This window comes from Trichosurus vulpecula, chromosome 8 (genome assembly GCF_011100635.1).
Source record: "Trichosurus vulpecula isolate mTriVul1 chromosome 8, mTriVul1.pri, whole genome shotgun sequence".
Taxonomy (NCBI): Eukaryota; Metazoa; Chordata; class Mammalia; order Diprotodontia; family Phalangeridae; genus Trichosurus; species Trichosurus vulpecula.
In genome coordinates this window covers 112,920,672-112,938,584 of record NC_050580.1, presented here as the reverse complement: position 1 = coordinate 112,938,584, position 17,913 = coordinate 112,920,672, and the positions used below count along the sequence as shown (strand labels likewise).

Below are 17,913 nucleotides of genomic sequence, written 5' to 3'. Positions count from 1 at the left end.
AGCCACAAGAACTGGGTGAAAGTGGACACCAAAGGTAGATGAGCAGCCCTGAAAAGGGCTCAGCAAGCCCTTACACCAGAGGTGTTAGTCCTTCCTTAACATCTCATGCACCCTCCCTGCCCTGCTTCCCCTCCCCTCCCCCCCCCCACCCCCGCCACACGCATGCTATTTTTAAGAGGCAGGAGGCCATGCGTATGGAACACTGAACATACCATAAAACTTTTTTTTTGCAATGTTGTGTAGTTTTCCTGAACTTTTTCTTCTTTTTTAAAAAATTCTTTATTATGAGGGATGGTTCCCTAGGAAAGGATGGTGGAAGGGGGCAATGCAATAGGAAATATGGGTGATATAAAAACAAAAATATCAATACAAATTATTTTTAAAAGGAGATATCAAACTTCAAAAGCAAACCACATGTCATTTTCTCTTAGATGGCATTCCAGTTCTGAATCATTACTTAGTACCTTGGGATTTTTCCTAGAAAGGGGGATAGAAAGTTGGGATTGGTAAATATTGGGAATTAGAATAAAACTTCCAGTCAGATGAATGAATTATTTCCTCTAACTCGAAACTCAAAGGCTCAGCTGTGAGGTCTCTAGTCCTATGTTTTTTTCTATAAAGAACAATGAGAGGAGAAAGGACGAAAGACAAGAAGGAAGGAGGTGCCACCAGCAGGCCCCTCCCTTTCCTCTTCCTAATGGAGTAAAAGCTGCATTTGTCAGTGTAAAGCATAAACCCATTTAAGAAAGGATGTTAATGTACTGATAAGATAGCTAGATTCTCACTAGAGAGATAGATCTGCATTTCTGTATTAGTGGACAAGTGTGACAATGGAAAAAGACAGCTACAGAGCAGACTTCAACAGTGCAGAGGCTACAAAAAAATAGTCAGCTCTCACAAAACAGCTGATAAGACAAATCTACAAACAGTTAAAAGATCCTCTTGGAGGTCCTACAGAAGGAAGAAGGGTTAGAAGCTTCAGGTTAGTCCCATGATACTCAGTGAGCCACTCTAGAAAAGAATATGGCCAGGCACTGAGGATACTCCCTAATGATGACTATGACCCTTCCCCACCAACCCACCATTGCTCACATCTTACCAGGCACACTTCAACAAGGTATCTAAACAGTGCCTGGCATGTAGCAGGTGTTTAATAAAGTTTGTTGATTGAGATAAATGTGCAAGAGCCTACTTTCTTTAAAAGCCCTAGTGTTTTACAAGTCCAAAGTAAAGAACAGAGACAGTGAACTTTCAACCCCTACTCGTTAATACAATTGCCATGGGAATGAGAAAAAGTTCTGCAAATTGACTTGACGGGCCATTAAATGCAGCTTGGATGTCTACTCACAAGGTTTTTATAAGTGTCTGCATATATTATACCTAATGTGTTAAGTATGTAGAGATGTCCATATTTATACACATCATGATATATATTTGTACCCAGCATCTCCTGTATAAATATGGGTTATCCATGTAGCTGAGAAGAGGATAAATGAGGGACCCAATAACCAGAAGTTTAGAGCAGTCTTGTAAATAACTACATACATACTCATACAGAATAAAAACAGGATTCATTTCATGTGAATAGTGAAGACTCCCAGGGAGAAGCGAGATGGTAATTGCTTGTGATTTATTTGCCAAACTGATTAAGACCAGTCTAGTGTGATTGGGAAAAAACATTTCAGGGACAGAATCTTGATGGATAAAGTAACTTACTTTATGGTTATTAAGCAAGGCTGGCAATAGATAAGGTGTCAAAGGATATGCACAAATGATTCTCAAAAGAATTAGAAACTATTAACAACCATACGACTGCTCCAAATCACTAATAAGAGAAAAGCAATTCAAAAAACTCTGAGGTTTTGCCTCACACCTAGTAAATTGGCAAAGATGAAAAAAGTTGGGAATAGTCAACAGTGGAGAGGCTTTGAAAAAAACGAGCACACCAATATACAGGTGTGGAGCTTAAATTGGTCCAATCACGTAAAAAATAATTTGGAACAATTTTTTTAACGTGCCTAAAATATCCACACTCTTTGACTTAGATCCTCCTACTAGGAATGTTCCCCAAGGAAGTCAAAGAAAGGTCTCATATATACTAAAGTAGTCATTGCAGCACTTTTTGTGGCAAAAAAATAACTAGAAAATATGTAGGAACCTGCTGATTGGAGGATAGCTAAACAAACTGTGGTCCATGCCCTACAAGAACCCTCTTCTCATCCACACGCTCCCTAAGCTGTTATGCCTTCCTCTCAAAATCACCTTTTGCTTATTTTATAGATACCTATCTATGTACATGTTGTCTCCCGGAGCTGGAGTATAACATCTTTGAAAGAAAGCCTCGTTTTACTTCTCTCTTTGTATCCCCAGTGTCTACCACAGTAGACACTTAATAAATGCTTGTTCTTTGATTGATTGATTAGAATATTACTGAACCATATGAAGTTACTGGTATAGATACGAAGAATTCAGAGCAACGCGGTAAGACTTCTACGAACTGGTCCAGCAGAACTAGGAAACAACTTGCACAACTACAACAAAGGAAATCAAAAGACTAAAATGAAATATAATGATGTATAATTATAATGACAAGACTTAGCACCAGACAAGAGTTGAGAAAATGTACCTTCATGCAGAGATGAGGACTGTGGGTATGAAATATCATATGTGCTGTCAGACGTAGTCAATGTGTTCATTAGCTTTGCTAAACTGTTTTTTTTTTCTTTTTCTTTTTTAATCTTCACTATAAGATTGTTGGGCAGCTGGGTGGTACGGTGGATAGAGTGCTGGATATGGAGTCAGGAAAACTCATCTTTCTGAGTTTAATCTGGTCTCAAACACTTACTAACTGTGTGACCCTGGGCAAGTCACTTAACCCTGTTTGTCTCAGTTTCCTCATCTGTAAAATGAGCTGGAAAAGGAAATGGCAAACCACTCCAGTATCTTTGTCAAGAAAACCCCAAATGGAGTCACAAAGAGTTGGACACAACTGAACAACAAAAAAGGCTCATTGGGCAGGAAAGGGCAGAGGAATATGTATTCAGTCAAGCAGGAAGCACTTATTAAGTACTTACTATGTGAGAGGCTGAGATAGCTAGGTGGCTCAGTGGATACAGTGTTGGGCCTGTAGTCCAGAAGACCTCAGTTCAAATCCAGCCTCAGACACTTAACTAGCCATATAACCCTAGGCAAGTCACTTGAACTCTGTTTGCCTTAATTCACTGGCGAAGGAAAAAGTAAACCACTCCAGTAGCTTTGCCAAGAAAACCCCATGGACAGCATGGTCCACAGGGTCACAAAGAGCTGGACACAATAAACAACAATAAATGTGCTAGGTACTGTGCTAAGTGCTAGGCATACAAAAAAAAAAGGTAAAAGACAGTCTCTGATCCCAAGAAACTCACAATCTAATGAAGGAGACAACACACAAACAATTACGTGTGAACAAGATATATATGGGATAAACAGCAGAAAATCTACAGCGGAAAGGTACCAACATTAAGGGGGATTAAGAAAAGCCTCTTGCAGAAAGTAGGATTTTGGATGAGACCTGAAGGAAGCCTGGAAAGTTAGGAGGCAGAGATGAGAAGGGAGAGAGCTCCAAGCCTTTGGGACAGTCAGTGAAGATGCCCAGAGTCAGAGATGAAGTGTCATATTCAAGGAACAGTTAGAACACCAGTGTCATTGGACTGCAGAGTACGTGGGGTGGGGGAAGAAGTGTTAAAGAGTAAAAATACTGCAACTGTAGCAGGGGTCAGGTTATGTGGGGGGCGGGGGAGGGACTTTAAAAGACAAAGAAAGAACTTTATATTTGATCCTGGAGGCAACAGGGAGCCACCAGAGTGAAATAGGAGGGTGAGGTAGTCAAACTTTCATTTTAGGAAGATCACTTTGACAGCTGAATGGAGAATGGCGTGGAATGGGGAAAAGCTGGAGGCAGAGACTCACCAGTAGGTTACTGCAATAGTCCAGGTGTGAGGTGATAATGGCCTGTACCAGAGTGGTGGTAGTGTCAGAGGAGAGAAGGGAGTGTATATAAGATGCTGTGAAGCGAAAAATGCCAAGACTCGGCAACTGACTGGATATGGGGGGGGGAGGGTGAGAAAGAGAAGGAGGAGTTGAGGATGACACCTAGGTGGTAAGTCCAAGTGACTGGGAAGATGGTGGTACCCTCCAAAATCAAAGGGTAAATTATATGTGACAAAAGTATCAATAGTTTTGGGGGGCTTTTAGGGGACAAGGGTAGGAGATATTGATCTCCTCATAAATCACCTATCACCACCATATGAATGTTTATCATCACCACTACCATTATCCACAGCAATGGATGATGACAAGGTAACCAATGGGGTTAAGAAGCAAAAGGAAAAGGATGAGTTATGAAACAGAAGGTTCCTTCCTATAACCATTGCCTTAGGATAATCACCTGGTCTCCTTTAGCTACAGATACATAGCACTACTGAATAGGTTAACAATAGGTTTCAATTATAGTGTTACTCTCCTCTTGAAAAAAAAATAACAGATATACTTCTGAAATGACACCTGCCAAGCATAAATAAGCTTGAGGTTTCTGCTCCCCATCCCTATCGATCAACCAAGTATCTGTTGAGTAACTGCTGTACCCAGAATTGTGGTAGGTACTTTAAGAGATAGTGAGAGTAAGACATAATCCTGGCCTTCTGAAGTTTGCAATTTAACTAGACTTAACTGGAAACAAAAGTAGCATGAACGAAACAATTAGAGAACAATTACTGAAAAGAAAAAAAAGTGGCATTGTCAGCCACCTTCCAGCCTGCTCCTCAAAGTTCAACTTCTACAATCTTGGTAGCAACACGCTGAACTCATTTACATTCTATTTTGCCTTTTTACAAAGGGGGGTGGGAAAGAGATGTTGAGGAGCCTAACAATGAAGGCAAAAACCTGTCAGTAAAAGACTTAAATGACAGTAAAACAAGATGGATCTGGTTACTAGCTTCATCATTCACTGTTCAGTCTTCCTTCTGGCAAACTGGCAAGGAACACGTCTGCCCTTTTGGACCCCTTCTGTGGGGTTCTTGGCCTTCTTGACAAGAAAGGCCAGCCAAACTACAACCAGGTCGCTTTTTTGTCTTCCAACATGACCCCATCAGCCTGTGCCCCTGGAAGCTCTGAAAGAGATAACAGGCTACTTGCTTGCGTCTCCACTTGAGCAATGTTCCCTGTCGGCAGCGCCCCCGTCTCCAGTTCTGTGAGACCTTCACTCTTTCCTTCACTGGAATGCTGGTCACCCTGTATACAGAAGAGAGGATAAACAATATAAGTCACCAAGGCCTCTCTCTATACTCAGAAAAAAATTCCCCAGGATAACCTCCAGGCCACAAGAAGGACACAAGACCTCCCAGAGAGATCTGGTTTTAGGTGCTAACAATAATGTAACGAAAAACAACAAGGAAAAACATCAGAACTCTGATGAATTCAATGACTTCAAGACATATGTTGGACATGGCCAGTGTGTTGGCTGTTTTGCTTAACTATATCAGTTTATTACAAGGGAAGGTTCTAGTTGAGGGAGGAGAAGAGTCATTAGGAATTTGGAATAATTTTTTTAATGTGTTAATAAGACATTTATTTAAAAAATAAATAAATGCAGGAGCTAATAACTGGGTGAGGAAAGGTAAGAAAATAGGAGGAGGCAACAGTTCCACAGATTTGATCTTCACACTAATTTTCTGAGATAGGTAAGGCAGGCATTAAGCCTAATTCTGTTTTTCAGATGCGAAGAGCAAAGCTCAGCAAGGCTGTCTCAAGGTCATATACCTAAGTAAGTGGCAAAACCAGGAATAGAAGAATATAGCTCCCATGACGCCTAGTTCAATACTTCTTTGACTATAAATATTGCTGCTTCTTAAGTCAGATTTTTGACTAACAAATCCCTTTCACATTAAAAAAAAAGTCTTGAATAGACAGCCTTGCAGGAGAAAAGGATAATTTGATATTAATCAGTAAAAGTGAATTTTTTTAAAAGAAAGAGGAGGAAATTCTAGATAAGCAAACACCTGGATGGGGCACTAGTGAAAAGAGCACCAGGCTGAGCACCTGGAAGACCTGAGTTTAGATCCTCTTCAGACACCGAGTAACCACGTAAGCCTGGAAAAGTCAATTCTCAGCCTCAGTTTCCTCATCTCTAAAATGAAGGTAATAATATCCACCTTTATAAGGGTTGTTGTGATCCTCAAATGAGATAACATATATAAAATGCTTCGCAGGTTTTAAAGTGTTAAATAAAAGTTCATTGTTATCATTGCTGGAATTATGATTATTAGGTCTTCCTTACGTATGGCATTCTAAATTGAGACAGAGAGCATACTCTAAAAAAAGCTGGCAAAAGATATAGCCTTCTTTATCTCCACCCCCTCCTCACCTCAATGAATACTGCCATCTTGGGGACATTTCATCACAAGTTAAGGTACTCTTCCCTGCCCCCACACTCCCCTTTCCCTTTCCTGGCACCCAGCCCCCCCCATATGCCAGGGCTCAGGCCTGACAGCTGGAAACTTTCAGAGCTATGGCAAAGACAAGTGCTATTTTGATTAGGGAAAAATTTCTTACCCCCTCTCCCCAATCCTAAACTTAATCCGTTCCCACCCAGGGTCCTTCAAGCTTTCCATTACTGAATTTGGTTTTTATTTATTAAAAAAAAAAAAGTTCCTGGAAAATGTCAACTTTGTAAACTTACTTCTTCCTCCTTTAGTCCCAAAGCCTTTATACATATAATTTCTCTAACAGATTACTAAGTATTCTCCTTATACGTATAAAGAATTTTAGTGATTTCATCTCCTTCAAAATCAGCGGTAGTGATCAAAATCTCTCTGAAAATCAGCAAAAGGAATATGGGGAAGAAAACAGTAGGAAAAGAATCTTCTAAGAGAAGAGCAGGTGCTCCTTGGAATTCAAAAATGACTCTACTCAGATCCCTGAGATGCCCTCCAGCTTACTTCTCCTGAACAGTTATAGGTGTAGAAGTAGGGAGAGCCAACCAAAAATGATTAGTCCCCTGTAAATAAACATCTCACATAGCTGTTAATGCACATTGGAATCTCTAACTTGGCCTCTGGCCTGCCTGGATTTCCATTTTCCCAGCCCTCCTCCTTTAGCCTGGGGCTCATTTTTCCACTCCTTGTTCCCCCCTTCTTTTCCCTCTACCACACTTTCCGGCACTTAGTCACCATTATAATTTGACTGCATTCCTGGGCACATAACCTATTTTAGACAAAAACAACACAACACATACAGTGAGTCTGCAGTGGGGTAGAAATTAAATTTAGGAAGTAATCCAGAGTTTCTCCTTTCTTTTCATGACCTCTTGTCCCTCATGCCCTCCCCTCCCCCCACCAAAAAAAACAAAAGCAAATAAACCTATCCTGCCACATATGATATTAAACTTGAAAAACAAGCAAAGGACATTGACTCTATTTAGAAGTAACCTAAAGGATGTCATCAAAGAAATGCATGATTGAGAAAGATGATGGGCTGGTCAAGAGAACTGAGGAAGGCTTCCAGCATGTCTGGTGAACCCCCTGTGAAGAACTTATGGGAGAATACAGACAAGAGTCCTACTGAATGGGCGGGCATGAATGAGTTGCAAACTATATGTTGGAGGTAATACCCACCCTCATGAAATTTTAAATCCACTGGAGCATGTATGTAGATAGATAGATAGATAGATACACACATAGAGAGACAGATATAGATAAATAGGTAGATATAGCCACAAATATGGATTTATCAATACGTCAATAATTTGTTTTCAGAAATGAGTTACTCTCACCATTAGAATAAATTCCAACTTCTCTACCTCAGTCAACAGTCTTAATTTGGCAAAATATTCATCACTTAAAGAACTTCTTCAAACATCAGCTAAGCTGGTTCCAACATCAGCTTCACACTAACAGAGTAAACCACTTTGGTTGTTTTTCAGTCATGTCTGACTCTGTGACCCCATTTAGGGTTTTCTTGGCAAAGATACTGGAATGATTTGCCATTTCATTCTCTAGCTCATTTTACGATGAGGAAATGGGCCAAGAGGGTTAAGGGACTTGCCCAGGGTCACATAGCTAGTGTCTGAGGCCCGATTTCAACTCAGGAAGATGAATCTTCCTCACTACAGGTCTGGCACTCTATTCACTGAGCCACCTAGCTACTACATAGTCATAAGGACCTTCTACTAAAATCTACCCCAGTGCCTTACAAGGAAGTAGTCCTGGCTCCTCGAAGGCTATGCCAGTGGACTACAAGTCCTGGTAGGTCCTACCAAACTGGAAAGGTTTCTGGTACAGGACCAGTAACAAACTGTATATCTCTTATCTAAGGAATATCCTAGCTAAGTCTGAGAAGACTCATCATGAGGATGACCATGGAATGATGAATTTTTCAGCCCTAGCAATTCTTAAAAGGTCATCTACTAAGTATTCTCAAAGACCACTACTAAGTTATAAAAGGGTTGCAAATTAGTTAACCTTCATTTTTAAGTGAGAAAGGGCACAGCAGCAAAGAAAATAGGGCTATATAAGGAATGCCTGTGTCAAGCATAGACATCACTATATAGGCCTCCCTAATATGGTACTACCACCCCTACCCAGACCTCTCCTCTCATACCTTCCCTTTTAACTGGGCCATAGGCTCTGTTCCCAAGACTGAATGACAACGAAGCAAGTCCAGTATTACCTTTTATGGACTATAGGATTCATTCGCTTTTGAAAATCACCTTTTGGTCTTTAGAACCAAATGGGAATAGCAATAAACACAAAACCTGCTCAATTCCAAGAAGGAAGGACTAAATAAGAGTCTTCACATACTTCTTAACTCCACAGAATGGCACCGATCTAGGACTTCTTGGTAGGAGGAAGGACTGGGACTGGCACTAAAATAGAAGTAATCCTACTATTTTAAAATTCTGTTGCTATGGCATATATTAATGGCTCAAGCAGGTTCTCAGTCTAAATAAATGACTAGGCTTCAAACTCATTCTTTGGCTCTACTAAGTTGGTTGTGGGAATGGAGATATGCCAGTTGCTGTCCAAAAAGCTTTTAATATCTTCAGGACGTTATGATAAAGTCAAACAACAGACAAGATAAAGGAGGAATGAGAAGTTCTCCCTTAATACATTTGTTCTATAAGAGAATTCCCTTCTAACTCACTGTGTACATTATTAGAGCACTCCTTTACCTCACCAAAATGCCCTTCCAAAATGAAAATTCAAAGAAGCATGAGAAAGTAGGGTGTGGGTATTAGGAAGGGTGGTTGGAATAAGGAAAGCTGAAAGAAGAAAGGAACCTGAGGCAGAGCTAAAAGGCAAAAAGTCCATCTTTCATTACAATGAAACAGCTTTCCAGGAAAAACATCTCAATATATTTACTATAAAACAATTTCATTTCCCTCTCCCTCCTATTACCATCACCTGCCTCCCCCCCCTTCATCCCACCCCAAAATCCCACAGCTTGTAGATTTCCTCTCATTCTTGGCAGTTACCAGAAGAAACTTAATACCCCCCTTGGGTAGCTTCCACCAGCTGCTTAAGAAGGGAGGGGAAGGTATCCTTCTATGTTACCACTAGAAGAGACCATCCCCAGACTCCTTCCAAGAACATTACAATCAGTGACCATTAGTTCCCCAATGTCAGGGAGCCATTGGCAATGCCATCCCCAGAAGCCACACCATCCATAAGTCCCAAAACATTTGCTTTCAGCCTGAGCTCTTGCTCTTTCCCAGCTTACACTTTCAGTCAGAAAGCATCCTTCTCACTCTATTTCTAACCTGAAAGGTTAGTGTATACCTCTTGTAACAATCAGTGGTCAGAGTGCCGATCGCTAGGGCTTTATTTTTAACTGTTTCCAAGTTGGTTACTTAATAGCAAAGTGAGATTCAACGTCATTCCCTTCACCTCCAACCTCTTGCTTTTCAGAGGGCAAGAAATCAAAAGCCTCAAAGCAAACAGTCACTTCTATATCACACCTACCGCCAAACATATGTAGACACCTAATACAATCCAAAGAATACTCTTCAGCCTCTAAACCAAGTAGCAGAGAAGAACAAGACATCGGTTAGCCCTCAACCTCTCAGCAAAGACCACCAACAAAGAGGTTCGTAGGTGTCAACTGTGGGCAGAGGCAGTTTTTCTCTATGCCAGACAGAAACTGAACGGAGCCTCCTGCACCATTTCCCAAAGGCAACAGCCGGAGTTGAGTGAAGACCGTGAAAACTGTACAAGAGCTGGAGGAGAAAATATAATGTAAGGAATGATTCTGAATCAGGGGCAGAGGAAGGAGGAGGGATGAACTAGGTGACCCCAAATGTCTTTTCCATCTCTGACTCCTATGATTCTTTGACCTCCAATTTTGTGCCGCGGACAAAGAATGGAAAGTCAACAGACGAAGTAGTGTTTTGAAAGTGCCTGGCAGTCTGCTCTTGTCATTTAGTTGCTGCCTCTTGTATTTTTTAAGGTGTCTCCAAGCCTTGTCTTCATTTCACAGTTGTCACCTTTCTCAGTAGTCTGAGCTCATGTCAAATACCAAAAAAAAAAAAGACAGAGAGAGAGAGAGAGAGAGAGAGAGAGAGAGGAGAAGAAGAAGAAGAAAAAAGAAAGCGAAAGGGAAGGAATGTGCTGGCAATTAATTGTAGACTAAAGAGGGGTGGGCACTGAGACCAATTGGGTGGCCTGGACTTCCAGGGAGGGCAACTTGAACAGAGGAAGCAGGTCAGATGAAATACAGAACTGACTTGTAAGCTAAGAAAAGGTTGGCCAAACCTTTTCCAAAAGGTAAACTCTTTATCCAGGTAGTCGTCTTCTGTTTGTTTGGAGATGGCTGTTGGTCATCTAGAAGGAAGCTGACCTACCTTGGAGAGGAAGGAGCCCTGCTGTTTGTTATTCAGTGTGTCTAACTAATGCTATTTCTGTTGGCCTGAAGTAAGAGTTGAATCTGAACTAATGCTCACAACTAGACAGGCCTGGTCAGGACAAAGAGACTTCTTCAACTTGGAATTGAACCAAAACTTTGAATTCACTAAGAATTCAATCTTCTAACAGGTGATATACTCCTAGGCAAATTCTGAAATACAGGCAAAAATCTATTACCTATTAAGCAAGTTTATCTGTTGATTGGTTGGTTCTACCGGGTTTTTTCAAATATGTGTCAGAGGAGCTTACTTACATATGCATATGTGTGTATACACACATATATATATATAATATACATGCTTTTCATTAAAAATTCAATTTCTCATCTTTTCCCTAATTCTAAAAAAGTTAGAATTTCATTTCTCCTAAACTTCCCAAATGTTTAAAGAAGTCCAATTTCAAGAAGAATAATCTAAACATGCACACATCTCTTTTAGTTTCAGTCCAGATGAAGGGCTGAATTATTCTGAACAAAAAGCCAAATCAGTTTCAGAGTTAACCTAGGGTTTTTGTTTTTTAAAATAAAGGAAGGAAGGAGGGATATAAGGTAAATAATTCAACATCATGGATGCTCAATTCTTCCTTATTCCAGACATTTCCCCATGAACCCTATTCATACTTTGGTCTCAATTGAAAAAAAAAACACCACAGTCTTGAACCAAGATTAATTGTATGCAAAAAATAAAATGAAGATGTAGGAGAATTTCCAAAGCAGTTGCGATTCAGATAGAAGGGACAAAAGAAGATGGAGAAACAAGAAAGATAACTGTTCCCACCCTGTTCATAAAATCAGAGTTGGAAAGGACCTTGGAAGCCATCTAGTTCAACCTTTGCCTGACCAAAAATCCCTTGACAAGCGGTCATCAGGCTTAACTTGAAAACCTCTAGTAAGGAGGAAACTACTATCTCCTGAGGCAGTCCATTCCACTTTTGGACAGCTCTAATTGTTAGGAAGTTTTTCCTTACATCTAGATGAAATTTACCTTTTTAGAACCCACTGCTCTTCGTTTTGCCCTCTGGGGCCAAACAGAACAATTCTTCTTCCACATGACAGCCTTTCAAATACTTGAAGACACTTACCCACACTCCCTACCTGAAGTCTTCTTTTTCTTCTGGCTAAAAATCCACCAACATATGTGGTTAACTCATCTTTGTGGAGTTTAAGAGTCTCAATGTACTACTATTATCCTGAAAGTAAGGAAATGCTTTCTAATTTTCAGGCTTTCCATGACTGGAAAAGCCTTAAGGAGGGTTTGGTGTTTTGTTTTGTTTTTTCTCAGAATTTTAGACGAGGCCTCCTCCCAAACCCCATTTGCTTTTAGAGGTACTTGCCTCACTGGGCAGTTTCCTGCTTTCACAGGTGTATTGTTTTATTTATTTTGAGCATGTAAATTGAACTCTACTTTTATTAACTCACAGAAGCCATTAAACAAGTCCTTTTCAAAAAAAAAAAAGACAATATATACATCCATAAACCAATTCTTTGGTTGAAGTGGCCTTCTTCAGCAGGTAAAGCCAAAAAGTGCTCAAGTCATAGAAGTTTGGTGACTTTTCTCAGAAACACTGATTCGACTCAAAAGTTAACCAACCAGCAAAGTCTTCTGTATTTTGAAATAGGAAGAGAAACTTTATGCCATTTTTTTTTTTTTGCAAAATCGCTCTTAGGTTCAATTATTTTAAAAACAAACAAACACACAATGCTTATCTGTTTCTATCTCTTCACTCTGAACGTTAATCATCGCTGAAATGGATACCCCAGTCACAAAGAGTTCCACACATTCAGTCTCAGTGGAGGAATGAATGAATTAATGAATGAATGGACATGGCAGTTAAATACAATTTAACAACTTTACTACCCAGTTACATTTTAAAAAAATGTTTTCACTGATGTTTTCAGTATTTTTACACCAGTCACTATCCAGTAACAAACCTATTCTCCACTCCTTACATTTTTACTCAACTCTATCACACTTGTCCTGGAAGACTAGCCTAACAGCTTCCAAAGTATACTAAAATTAAAATTAGGGTTTGAAAAAACTGTAGTCTTTTGCTTGTAGTATTTGCTTTTTAAGGGGCTTTTATTGTGGACTGGAAATTCTAAAATCCCACATATTTATCAATTTCTTTAAAATCCCAATCTAGATTGTAAACCGTTTGGAATTTCCAAGTACTAACTTTGTTCTTCCACCTGTTACCTTGGCCCCGACTATGAAGTCTAGTTAAATTTCAATTTCTGGTTCTAGTGCACTAAACCAGGCTAATTTCCCAAATTCCTCAGGGAAAACTTAAAAAGCTGCTATACAAAACATTTCCTTAGCTTTGATTATAGTATTCAAAATACTTCTATTCCCCAAAGTTTCATAATACCTTCAAAAAAGGACCAAACAAAATGAATTTCAAAATAGTGGGAAAACTTTTAGTGTCCACCAGAAAAAAAAAAATATATATCCACATATTGTGAGGTATGTATGATCAATAATGTTTACAATTTGGGCAAGAGCTCAAAAGGAGGCAAATTATTTGTTTCGGGTTTTGGGGGTTTTGTTTTTTAAGTGCCCAAAATGCCTCCAAGCACAATAGTAAGGCCATTAACAAATCAAAAGGAGTCAGAGCAGTTCATCTTAATCAACAGAGCCAAGATCAGTTAGAACAACCAAACAGCTACTTTGCCCTGGGCCGGAAGGTCAGTAAACCAGATCCCTTTGTGTTTCCTCGGGGCTAAAAATCCGGGTACCTTAAGTTGAGATCCCAGGCCCACAGATATAGTAGTATTTGAAGTAACTCCATGTACCCAAGTAAAAGAATCAGGACAAGTGAGAAATTAAACACCTTGCTTACTTCCCTCTTCCCACCTTCTAGAAACAGTCCCAATCCTCAACTTCACTCGATAGGGTGACATGAAGAAACAAGACACTTAAAAGTTATCAAATTGAACAAGACTAAAGTTTTGCTTTCCATTAAAAGGCATTCACTCTTTCAGTCTTTTTGGGGGGGGGGGAGGGAAATGACACAATGTATTAACCAGCTGTCTCACTCTATCTTCACAGAGGTATGATTCTCACTGCATACTAAAACTTGGGAAGACCACAAGCCTTTTTTCTCCAAAGACGACAACCACCTCAAGCAGCTTATCATCCCTCCTGCAGCTGTCCAGAAACAGACCACACTGATAAACACTCTCCCCACCTGTTGTAGCATATATGACTTTTCCCCTCAACCCAGAAAGGAGCACTGACCTTGCTCTTGATCAAATGCTATATTAAAACAACTTCCCTGGGAGGTCAGAGATACCTCACCATAGGTCACAGGACCCAGCTAATAAATAATAAAGCTATAATCAATGCCCAGTAACTAGAATAATGTCTTGTACATAGTAGGCACTTCAATAAATATCTGCTGATTAAATAAACTATAGCACTTTAACACTGGGAAAGTTTATTTGGCTTTCAAAGTACCTACAATATCTTAGTCCTCTCCCTTTCAGAAGTATATTGAACAGGAAAGAAAAATAAAGCTAGCATTTTCAAGCTATCAGTTTAATTGCCTCAAAGGAAAGAAAGTCAACCCTTTTCTTGGAGTGTGGTCCAGTCATTTTAGTCAGCTTTCCTTATGGGTAATCTTCAGAAAAGTGTTTTAGTCATATGGGATAAAGGGCAATTTGAAAACAACCCCCCTTGGAAGGTTAGGCACCACTCTCCACTCTGACCAGCTCAACTGAAAAGGTCATACATTTCCATTTTCAGTGTCATTTAAATCATGCTTGTCCAGGACACACTTTTTCCAATTATAGGTCTCAGAATTTCATTCTTCCTGCCCCCTTCTCTTCAGCACAGACAAAACTGCAACACATATATCTCTTACGTAGCACACATACCTATGTGTAACCAGTCCTAGGCCACAAGCAGGCATCCCATCCACCTTCTTGTGTGTCCTGTTGGGTGCAGAAGTGTGGCCCAAGAATAAATTTTCTCCTCCAAACTTCTAGAAGTTACCTATGCCTGGGACCAGAAGGCAAAGTAAGATGGCTGTGGAGAACTTCTTGGGGTCCAGATTCTCAGGCCACACTCCTACAGACATTTCTTCACATCTGACTAAATGCTCCCTGGTTATGAAAATATTTAGTGGTTTTCTTAATCCACAACTAAATATGGAATACCACTAAATGGTAACACAGATACTACACCTGAGACCCTACCATAATTTGTAAGAGTTAAAGGCAAAGGGGCTCGAGGAAAGCAGAACCACACACAGAGCTAGTCTATCCAGCTAGTTCCCACACACACACCTTTAAGACCCTAGAGCCACTTAAAACAATGAGGAAAGCACTGGGCCCTGAGTGCTGAAACTGGGAAAACCTGAGAATCTCACCAAGGGAGTGGGTCTTAAGGGATCTTTTAAGTTGAATAGTATTTGAAGGCTAGGCTAAGAAAGGAAAGATTATTTAGGGGTAGCCTCAGAGAGGCCTATGTTGAAAATCATCTCAGAAAAGGTTATTGCCAGGAGGAATCTAAAACAGGCAGTTATTTTAGGAGAATCTCAGGGGCTAGCTACATTTAAAATGATGGAGCAGTGTGGGTGCAGTGATGGACTTGGGAGTGCAAAAGCCCCAAATTCGTACACTTAGAAGCTGTGTGACCCTGGGCAAGTCATTTAACTTGCCTGTTTCCTCATCCGTAAAATGAAAAGAATAATACCACCTACCTCCCTGGGTGGTCTTGAGGATAAACCAGGATATTTGTAATGCGCTTTGCAAACCTTAAAGCACTCTATGAATGCTATTACTGTTACTGTCCTCGTCTGGGAAGCATATTTTGAAGGGGTCTCAAAGAGGAGGACCTTCTGAGAGGCTGTCCAAGGAAATTAAATTTAAATGGTTCTTAAGGGGTGGGTGAGGGTATTCTATGGGGGATATTTGGCAAGGTCTCGGGGCACTCATCTGAAGGAATCCCAGAGTGGGTTATTTTGGGGAGGGGCTCACTGATGTGGCCAGTGGGGAAAGGGGACTTAAAAGGGGGCTCACAGTGGGAGGCCGTTTCCAGGGCTCTGAATTTCGAGGACCCAGAGACACACCGGGGGGGCTGCGGGGCCGGGCCCGGGCCCGGGGTGGGGGGAGCTCCCTAGCGACCACACCCCCCGCCGAGCCCAGCCAAGGGACGGGAGGGGAGCCGCAGACTAGGCCCCGCGTCCCCGCTCTTTCCCCCGGCCCGGGCCCGAGGCCGGGCGCGCTTACAAGTCGGTGCCGTGCCGAGTGAAGCCGGAGTTGAGGCAGGCCCGGGCGATGGGGCGCCACAGCAGGTCGCGGCTGGTGAAGCGCTGCAGGCGGCGGGACACCTGGCCCAGGCGGCCCAGGGCCTGCGAGTCCAGGTAGGAGCAGATGAGCAGCAGCAGCTCCTCGGGCAGGCGCCACAGCGGCGGCCCCGGGCCGGCCCCGGGAGGCCAGGCCTCTGCCTCCTCCGCCCCGGCCCCGGCCCCGGCCCCGGCCGCGGCCGCAGCCGCAGCCGCCTGCCCCGCCTCGGCCTCCCCGTCCGTGTCGGCGTCCGCCGCCTCGCCGTGGGGGCCCGGGGTGCCCCTCCTCCCCATGAGGCCAGGGCCCGGCCGAGCCGCCGCCGCCGCCGCCGCCGATCACACGGAGCCGGAGACCGAGCCCAAGCCCGAGCCGCGGCCGCCGCGGGGGGAAGGGGAAGGCGAAGCCATCCCGGCCCGAGTCACATGGGGCGGCGGGAGCCCGGGCCTCCGCCGTCTCCGCCGCCTGTCAATCACCGCCCCCCCCCGCCCCCCAGCCTGAGGACTCCGGGCCCTTAGCCAGAGGGCGGGGACTGGGCCCTGCCCAGGTGCAAACCCCACCCCCCCAACCTTCTTCAGGTTCGTAGGGAGGACCCCCCCCCCCCCAAATGTGACCCCAGGTCCTCTCAATCGCCCTTGGAGGTGACCTTCGTGTGTGCGTCTGTGTGCGCGTGTCTGTGCGTGTTTCTGTGTATGGCTAGGGGATACACACCCATTCCACTCCCCACCTAGGTCTGAGGCCCCAGAAGGTTAGTCTGCCCTGTAGTTACCCAGGTCCTCACACTGCTCTGCCAATTTCTGGTGTTTTACTCCCCCAGCTGTAAGCTCCTTGAGGGCAGGGACTGTCGTATTCATTCATCTTGGTATCCCCTACAACCCTCGCACAGGGCATGGCTCTCACAGAAAGCACTATTTAAGAATTTAATGAACTCAGCCCTCTGGGTAGAATTCTCAGACCTGGTACAGGATGTCTCGGATGAGAAGGATAATATCTAGATCTTCCTAAATAGTCTTGTTTTGGTTAGGATACTGCAGAGAAAAGGCAATGAGAACTGAAATACAGAGATCAGAATTCTTCAAACTGCAATCTGAGACGACCCTAAAATCTTCTCTCCCCTCCCCCCATCCCAGTCTCTGGGCAACAAAATTAAGCAAAACCAAGAAATTCACCTAGATCAGGTAAAGGAGGTGAGTGAACAAGGACTGAAGACACACGTAGTATTGAGTGCTTTAAAAATATATATGCCAATGCCAGAAACTTGAAAGGTTTTATATTATCTGCTTTTTTGTTTTTTAATGCAGATTTGGAATCAGTTACTGTACCTGTAAAAATGCCATGGCTCCCAGAAAGGTTAACCTGGTAAAACAGCCACATTTCTATCATTCTGCTTCATATAGCATGTGTGATTAGTCAGCTAGTCACAGAGTGCAGTCTTGGAATCTGGCAGTGTCACAGGCTCAGTTTTTGATCTTGGAGGGAAAAAAAAACCTAAACAAAAACTTTAGCCTTTCAGTGTCCTCAATCTGTAGTGAAAATAATACCTGCCTCTTCCTTACTTTGGGGGGATAAAGTAGATGATCCCTGTAAAATGCTTTGAACTACTCCAAGAAAATTCCAAATAATCATCATAGGTCAAATTCCATTATAACAAATACCTTTACAACAAATCCCTTTGCATTAGAAATGGTTTTACAA

General features: G+C 42.2%; 1 protein-coding gene across 1 annotated transcript in view; it reads right to left on the bottom strand.

Moving 5' to 3' along the window:
- The window catches only part of FBXW4 (F-box and WD repeat domain containing 4), a 120,854-nt gene extending 104,340 nt beyond the window's left edge, over positions 1 to 16,514 (bottom strand). The window contains exons 1-2 of the mRNA XM_036736741.1: positions 16,165 to 16,514; positions 5,173 to 5,268 (exon numbers count right to left, since the gene is read on the bottom strand). Coding sequence (XP_036592636.1) covers positions 5,173 to 5,268; positions 16,165 to 16,514 — 446 coding nt within the window. The remainder of the gene's footprint in view (positions 1 to 5,172; positions 5,269 to 16,164) is intronic.
- Positions 16,515 to 17,913: the final 1,399 nt, after the last annotated feature.